This window comes from Saccostrea cucullata, unplaced genomic scaffold (genome assembly GCF_032062105.1).
Source record: "Saccostrea cucullata isolate Sc308-1 unplaced genomic scaffold, CSIRO_AGI_Scuc_v1 ctg5017, whole genome shotgun sequence".
NCBI classification, from domain to species: Eukaryota; Metazoa; Mollusca; class Bivalvia; order Ostreida; family Ostreidae; genus Saccostrea; species Saccostrea cuccullata.
The window spans coordinates 79,541-88,330 of NW_026920954.1; the positions used below are offsets into that span (position 1 = coordinate 79,541).

Sequence of the window (8,790 nt, forward strand, 5' to 3'; positions counted from 1 at the left end):
TTTTTCGTTTTGGGAAATCTATCTGAACGTGCAATCTAGTTTTATATTCTAGTTAAAATGACACAAACTAAAAATAAATAATACATAAAAGTCCTTAACATTGTCAAAATTAACCAAAACATATTAATTGTTATTGAGAAAGGACAATTTGGATCCATTGATGAAAATTTGATTTAAAATAAAGACATTTTAACGTTCTCCTTTTATTCAGTAAATATTTCATCCTAAACACCAGTGTGGACAGACGGTATAGTGGCAGAGAATTTCGGCCATCCTGTTCGTAAACATATGGCAATTATTCTTCGTTTTGCTAAATTTTCCATACACTCTCTCATAGTTGCGTGCGCATCCGACTATACATTCCACCGGTAATACACTGTAGCCTGCTGGTTTCCTCTCCCTTTTCGTTGGACAGAAATCTCCTACCATCGGATGCGTGGTTCTGATTACGACACTAGAATGTGGTCGTGTTCCAAATTCCAGAAAATGACCATCGTACCAAATCCAGCGATGGGAAATTCCGAACGGGTTACGCCTCGGAGATCGGGACACACGCCTGGGGAATAGGGACATGCACCAAATGTTGGTTTTACCGAAATAGAATGGTTCTGAAAAATAATGTCAGGCAATAAGAAGATGACGGAGAGATTTTGTTTGACTATAATGTTTAAAAGTTTAATGGTTGATTATAAAGACTTAGTGCTAATGAATATTAAAAGAAGAGTTTGTGCTTTTGATTAAATATTTTGTCTTTGAATTTTATATGCAATTTTAGTCTATGCACAGTATGAAGTATGAAGTATGAATTATTTTGAAGACTGTTCACTTTCTTTTACAACATCCGAGATAGCATTTAAAAATAAAAAATGATCAAAATGTAGAAATTTTGAATTACCTAACTATAAAGTATTTGAGATTTAAAGGATTTAAGGGTCTTAAAATTTTCTCCGAGAATTTATGCTAGTATACTTTTAATATGCTCAAATATTAAACTTTCCTCCGAGGATTAATGCAGAGTACATGTATACTCTTAATAAGCTTAAATATTAAATATCACAGTAATTCAAACAAATTACATGGATGTCATTTCCCAATGTTTGTTTATATTTTCAATCTAAATTTACTTGCGACATGCATAAATTTATATTTTTCTTCTTTGTGAGCAATGTGTATGATCTGGTATTTATTACTTTTAAATAATATATGAAATGTATGTAATGATATAAAGAATAAAAGAATTGAACTGATAACGAATTGTTAATTAATGAAATTATTTGTCCTTCTCCGACGACTAACATTTTAGAAAAATGTAGTTTAGCTTATTTTAAAATCAGCATTTTCAAATTCAAGCAGCGTATTCCTTATTCAATTCTGCTTTTCTAATTATGTCACCGTCATCAGTAAATATTATTCGTATCATATATACAATTTTGCAACGCCGTTTCAAATGTTATTTCAGCGATTTCAAATTGTTTTTCTATTATCTACAGTGTGAGCAAAGTTTCCATGTCGTTAGATTTTATACTTAATATTAACAGTTAAAATCTGACTCATCATAAGAAAGCCTCAACAGTCTACTCTGAAAGCAACAGCACATTTTTCTCCTTTGAAGAAAAAGAAGGATGTGCCAAATATTTGAAAGTTTAATACCATTATTTATAATGTGTTTAATGAACCATGAAAACAAATCACTTCTAATGAGATGTACTTCATTATATCAAATAAAAGAAAATCCATCTTTGTACATCATACATTATACAGTAATTACCCTAACAATTAAAATTAAAGTATCATTTTTAAGATTAGGTTATAAACAGACCTATTCTTGTATTCATTTAATAAGCAGAACTTATTAACTTATTAACAAGCTTCTACACGAAAAGAACAGGTATCTTGATGTAGCCTTCAATACAGCAATTTGGTACATGGGAGACGATTTATCAATTAACAGTATTGAAGGTCTTTCTGACTTTTTCATTTCTTTTTATTGTTCAAATTATTTTTACAATTACCTATGGAGTTCATTGAGTTTTGTAAATATAAGCGAAAGAACAGATATCAAGCTAAAAAGTCCATTGAATCAATACAAATCGAGATTGAGCAAACGATCACCCCTAAAAATAGAAATGGATTCAGGTGCCATAGAGATTTAAACGTCCCTGTCAAACGTTCACACCTATACCTGCCATATGCTCCTGATCATATATAATACTTAATTAAGAGATAATACGTGTGTAATTATAAATAACCGTTTAATTGTTCTTTGAAAACAATTGATTCAAATTTGAAACAATATTGTATTCTTTATGAGATGGGTTTCAGCTGAAGAACAATCTTACTTACAGAGTTTCGTTGAATTACTGATATTTATAGTGTTACTATATATAGACAAAAGTTGTGACCTACTTCCTACAGGCTGACATGCTGCGGTCTTTTGGAACAGAAATGAATGAGTTCCATGTACAAAGATACAAATAAGTAACAATACCTGAAATATAAACACAAGGTTTAAAATAATTCACATATTTAATAGAATACTTTTGCGTGTTAATATGGTAAAACATCTGAACAAAAGACAAAGTGAAGACATTTTCAAGTTCAAAAGAGTAAATTTTAGTAACCTGGACTCCTTCTTGCCGAATTTTACTATCTTCAAATCATGTATATATCTGATGTAATAGATTTTAGACCATGTTACTTTAAGTACTTTTAAAAATAAAAATCTTATTTAAACAAATGCTTGAAAGATTCGAACATTTGTATCTACATGTATAGGTATTTATGAAGTTACTGTAAATCACATAATTTTCAAGGGGTCAAATTTTCGTGGTTTGAGGAAAATGTATTGGTTCATTTGATTTCTTGGTTTAAAATTTGTTTAGTAGTAATATATGTGAAAAATTATATTTCGTGGTGGACAAAAATTTGTGGGTCTCTTCATGCCTTAAAAACAACGAAAATTTTAACCCCCTACAAAAATTAGTAATTTCACAGTAATCGTTAAGAAAAATAAAATTTTGAATACAATAATCACAATTAAAAGCATTATAATAGTCGACAAGTTTCTCTTGGCATTTTAAAATTCAGAATGAAAATTATTTTTACCAAAAGTATATTTTTTTATTTCTGAATTTACTTACAAAAGCACCGGAGTTCCTCATCCTGGAATTCTTTACACAGAGGAAGACAAAAGATCCCAAAATCTGTTTTAAAGCCTATTCTTGTATCCCCCGAAGGGTTAGATTAATGAGAAATCGAAAATGGATCACAAAACATGACTTTACTGAATGTTGGGTGATCGAGGGTAAAGTTTGCTCGGTGGTTTATCCGTACTTCCTACTGTGGGTTAATTACATTAATTATGTTAATGAACCATGTAACCAAACAAGTACAGTATTTTCCACACCTTATGTGTGTGTTTGTACTATGAAATAAATCTACCTGAACTCTATAGATAGTCATAAAGATTTCCTGTTCAGAATGAAAAAATCAAACGATTTGAAGGAGATACTTTTTAATGTGGATGTATCTAAGATATCCATTATTTATCTATTATTTGTACATGAATTAAAATGTTTATTTGCTTTTCTATTTCAATCTGATCAGTTGTAGTATAAAGAACGTCTTATATGTTAAACGATCTCTCATTCCGTCCTCAACAATTCACAGAAAAAAAAGAATATAAAATACCCTAAAATATGTACTGCTTTTAGCAAATACACGTAACAACATTGTATTTGTTTGAATTACTCATTAAATTAGCTGTATTTTGTTTGTTTGTTTGTTTATCGCCCCTTTGATAAAACTTCACTATCAAAAAGACGCAATCAATTACTGGTATTGGACTGCTAATTAAAATAACAGCAGTGTAAGGGATACTTTCCCATTGTTTAAACAATATATTTTAGAATTGATTTAAATCAGATGATTGTGAATACTTTCAATAAACTTTAAGCAAAGAGAGAGGGCGTATAAGGCGTGAATAATCCCCCGCCCTGAGACGAAATGTTTATCAATTTTCAAAATTCACAGAAAAGTTATATTTTTCTAAAATAATGTTTTCAGTAATATCTTCAAAACATTTTATCATTTTATTTTACTGAACGACTTCTTATTTGATAATATTTATTTCAAAGCTGACAGTTAAACATATTAAACTCCTTAAATGATGGAAACGTAAATGTGAAATCTATTTCATTAGTCCAAAAAATGGAATCTGAACCCATTCTACATGAAAATAGCAAATTTCTGAAAAAATGTATGTTTCAACAAACCCGTTCATTTAAATCACACTGACAGACGTCGATGATGCATTTAAACGTAGCGTAGAGGTTAAAGACATATATGCCATATAAGTGTTTTATTTTTATCGAAATATGTGGTGTCTCGTCAAGTTATATAAGTTATATACTTTCTGCAAAAAAGACAATCCCACTCCATCGCTTTGAAAAGTTATGAAATATTATTTGGTAAAAATTATTTTCTCTCCAAATCCGATGTTAAACCATTTCTTATTGAAATATTCTTGCTCACAGCAAATAATTGTCTAATCTCTAATGATCCGAAAAGCATGATGGTCTACTACATGTTTATTTTTAGTACAAACACACCCAGGATAGGGAAATTTAGGATGTGATTCAAATGACTGCTGGAAAATTAATCTACAATTTTTTGAAATGTGTTTGAGAAAAATACGAAGAAAAGATACTAATTAAAACTTCCAATGCTCACATTAACAAAAAAAAAAAAAAAAAAAAAAAAAAAAAAAAAAAAAAAATCAGTTTTCCTTGTTAAAAAGTACTTTGAAATACAGCTCACAAAGTCTCTACAAGTAAATAAGACTCCAGTTTTTTAACTCGTATACTTGCAATGTAACTGGTTAAAATTGGTTGTTGCTTAATTATTTGTAACTAGAAATTTACGTTCATGCATTTAAAAAAAGTTGCACGTTTTTTAAACAAGAAGCCCATGGGCCATATAGGTCACCTGTGCATTATGCAACAACTTTCAAGTGATTGAATCTGATTCATGTTTTAAGCCAGATACTATAGCAATCACAATCTTGAAAGAGGCACCATTGATCATCATAGCTATACATTTAGCAGTTGCTTAGTTTGTTTCTTAATGCCCATACACTAGGCAGGGTAGGGGAACAAAAAATGCATTTCAACTAATCAGTAATATTCAGCACATTGCACAATTTTTGAAAAGGCATCCTTGCTTTTCAAAAATACTTGATTAATACCAAGAAGCAGATTTCAAACAATTCATTCATTTTCCGTATATAAGTACAGCCCTCCCCCCTATGGTATCCCTGACCCCTGGGCCATAAAATTCACAATTCTGGGAGATTCGGGCCCTTTCTCCCAACTTTATTGGTAGTTCATCTGCTTAATATCCAGGAGCAGAGAAGAAAATTTTCAAAGATGTAATGTTTTTTCACTATATAATCAATAGAGCCTCTTCCCAACACCAGAACCCCTGACCCTGGCACCATAAAATTCACAATTTTGGTAAAGGCACTCTTGCTCAGCATAACTATGTACTTAGTTAGTTTATTTACTAGTAATACTCTGGAGCAGAAAAAAAAAGATTTTATGAAAATCGGAGCAGAGGGGCATTTCACCTTAAAATCATAAACCACTCAAGAGCAAGTTTATTGCAAACAAATAAATGTCGCATAACAAATATTTAGGGTTCAGAACTGTTTCCTCTCTCTCTCTGAACACTAAGTCTTGCTTTCGTGTACAATGTACTAAATAAAATAAAATGAATTGAAACGCCTAATTGGCTTGTGAGTATTTGGCAGACAGTGTAGGGTTCATTTATCTTCTTTTCAAACATTTGATAGGTGTAACCTTAATAAACAGGTCAATATCCACTTAGTACATAAAATTATGAAGGTAAGTACATTTATTTTCATTACTTTTGTCTCGTATCATTTCATTGATATAATTGAAATTACCGGGTATATTCAGTGCTTAAGACTTTTCTCCCAAATATTACTAAAAATTCTAATTATATAACTGACAGTTACGAGGGTTGATCCAAAAGTAATGTCACTGTGTCCATATCTTTTATATTAGGCGTCACATTATCAAATATAATACACCAAAAGATGCAGAAAAAGAAATCGAATCAAAATTGAAAGTTTCCTTTAATAATGTTTAATTGAATTCATTTTATAGACGTTTAAAACATTAAACATAGGGGTGCCGCCGCGTCAAAACTAAAGGTCACGTTTTAAAGTGTATATTGTTAGAATGAAAAAGACAAACACATTTAAAAAAGCATTTAAAAAAGCGTCCAATCGCCCAATATTTTTAAAAAAGACAAAATTGACAATTTCGATCTAGTCTTAAGTTAATAAAAATTGGCGACATTGTTTTTTTATTATAAACATTGTTGTTTATATCTGATGTATCGAAGAAAGGAAATGTCGAGATTGAATAAAACGCCGAATGGAGTTTTAATGCGTTTTCCCTTAAAAATTGGGAAATCGCCAGTAGAGTCAGTTACGATGGTAAATCAGACTCGCAGAGGAAATAATGTTAAAACTAAACTTGATCATAGATGGTGTCAGAGATTTTGGGCGGGACATGGGTAATTAATTGATCAGCTGAGGACAGAAAGACCGAAAGGTACGAGGTCGGGTGGAAATGTTCAATGGCGTCGACGTAGTAGAAAAAGAGATTCGTGTCACGCGGTTTGAGTCAGAATTGATTTAAAATAAATGTAGCTACCATCATGTATAATTTTGTTACTTTACGTCGACTAGAAGCAATTTTATCGAAGTTGTGACATTAATTTTGGATCAACCCTCGTATTTACCTGATAAACAAGTAAAACCAATGGTGCATTCATTGTTTACTTTAATTTGTATAAAAATTTTCATTCTTCTTCTTTTTTTTAATCATTTTTTTTCTTGTCATATCTTTTTTTGTACTAAAATTTTGTTTTAAAAATTCAAGTCGTTAAACTTTCTCTAACAGCATAAATGTAAGCATTTTCAATATTATAGTTTGCACTGACCTCCACTCAAAACTTCAAATATTTATCGCACGCCAAATTCACAAAAATGAGATAATCATAGTTTCACAATTGATAAACTAGGTTTATCGACTGTAAACTATAGTTTACAAATCGTAAACTATAGTTAACGATTCGTTAACTATAGTTAATGATTCGTTAAATATAGTTTTCATCTGTAAAACTATATTTAACGGTTGTTAACTATAGTTTACGAATGATAATCTAAGTTTATCTGTCTGTAATGAAACGTTAACAATAGATTTTGTTGATAAACATAGATTCACGTCTGTAAACTATAATTTACGATCATTAACTATAGTTAAGAGTTGTTAATCATAGTTTCACAAATCGTGAAACTATATTTATCAGATCGTTAACTATAGTTAACGGTTTGTAAACTACAGTTTACAAATCGTGAAACTGTATTTATCAGAAAATCTATGTTTTGCAATCGCAAATGATTGTTTTCGGTGTTAAGTATAGTTTACGGTTGTGAAACATAGATTATCGCGTTAACTATGGTTTACAGATGTGAAACATAGATTAACGTTGTTAACTATAGTTTACAGTTCATAAACTATAGTTTACAACCGATAAACCTAGTTTATCGATTGTGAAACTGTGATTATCTCATTTTTGTGAATTTGGTGTGCCATAAATATTATATCGAAGTTTATTGATAAAAATAGTTACTTTCATTTCATATGTCGACTCTATATATCTCAATAAATTAAAGAAATATTTTATATGGATGTTTTACTAGAAAGAAATGTTAAAGGCAATCTGACAACAAATCTTTATGATAAACCTGATTACTTTAACTTTTCAATTGTCAATTTTCCTTAATTATTCAGCAGTATATCCCTATCACTTGCATAAGGAGATTATATCTCTTAGTTGATTCGATACGCAAGAGCTTGCTCTAGGTATAAAACATAGTTATTTTTTAAGACGAGGTAATTATTGACAAAAAGTTGATGAAAGAAGAATATTCGGAGTTTCATTTATAGTCATCATTTCATACTAGTTCTTGTGCCATTAATACATTATTAGTTACACAGTCAGTTAGTGACCTAATACGGATTCATACAGGGTCTGAAATGGAAATCCGTATTGGGCGAGGCGAAGCCGAGTCCCAATACGGATTTCCATTTCACACCCTGTATGAATCCGTATTAGGTCACTAACTGACTGTGTTACGAATTTATCCCGCTGAAGACCTTTTTTCAATATTAAAAAAAATATTTGTGCATATTATGAAAATATTAAGTTTTAATCCAATAACAATCAACATAAAATATTACGGTAACAAGAAATTTAACTAAACTACCTTCGTAAATCGTTTCTTAGCCGCCATTTTTATTTACATTAACAACGCTTCGAACGGAATCGCGTGCCCGATTTTCATATTACGCCTCGACGGAGACGTAATACGGAAACGGAGACCTAATATGGAAAATTTCAGGGCGTCACGTGATTAGCTTTTATCCAATCAGTAATCGACAAATTTGTCTGAAGCGGGATAAAATTAATTATCGACGGATTTTTACGTTTTTTCGGATCATTTTAAGGAGTAGACGGCCGTTGTGATCTGTCGTAAGGGGATATTCACTCCTCTATGGCACCTGGTCCCACCTCTGATGTTTTAGAGGTACTTGTTGCCCTGCTAAATTTTTTTTTATGTTTAATGGACTTTTGAGCTTAAAAAGGTTCGTTATCTCCACTAATTTTATGAAAAGAGACCTTTATCAAACTATA

The 8,790-nt window shown here is 30.8% G+C and overlaps 1 protein-coding gene across 1 annotated transcript; it reads right to left on the reverse strand.

Moving 5' to 3' along the window:
* Positions 1-219: 219 nt before the first annotated feature.
* LOC134258827 (uncharacterized) lies at positions 220-3,274 on the reverse strand. Its single transcript, XM_062741410.1, has 3 exons — positions 3,141-3,274; positions 2,407-2,488; positions 220-608 (listed from the first exon to the last, which is right to left on the reverse strand). The coding sequence occupies exons 1-3, from the start codon at positions 3,159-3,161 to the stop codon at positions 220-222; spliced, it is 492 nt and encodes a 163-aa protein (XP_062597394.1). The 5' UTR covers positions 3,162-3,274.
* Positions 3,275-8,790: the final 5,516 nt, after the last annotated feature.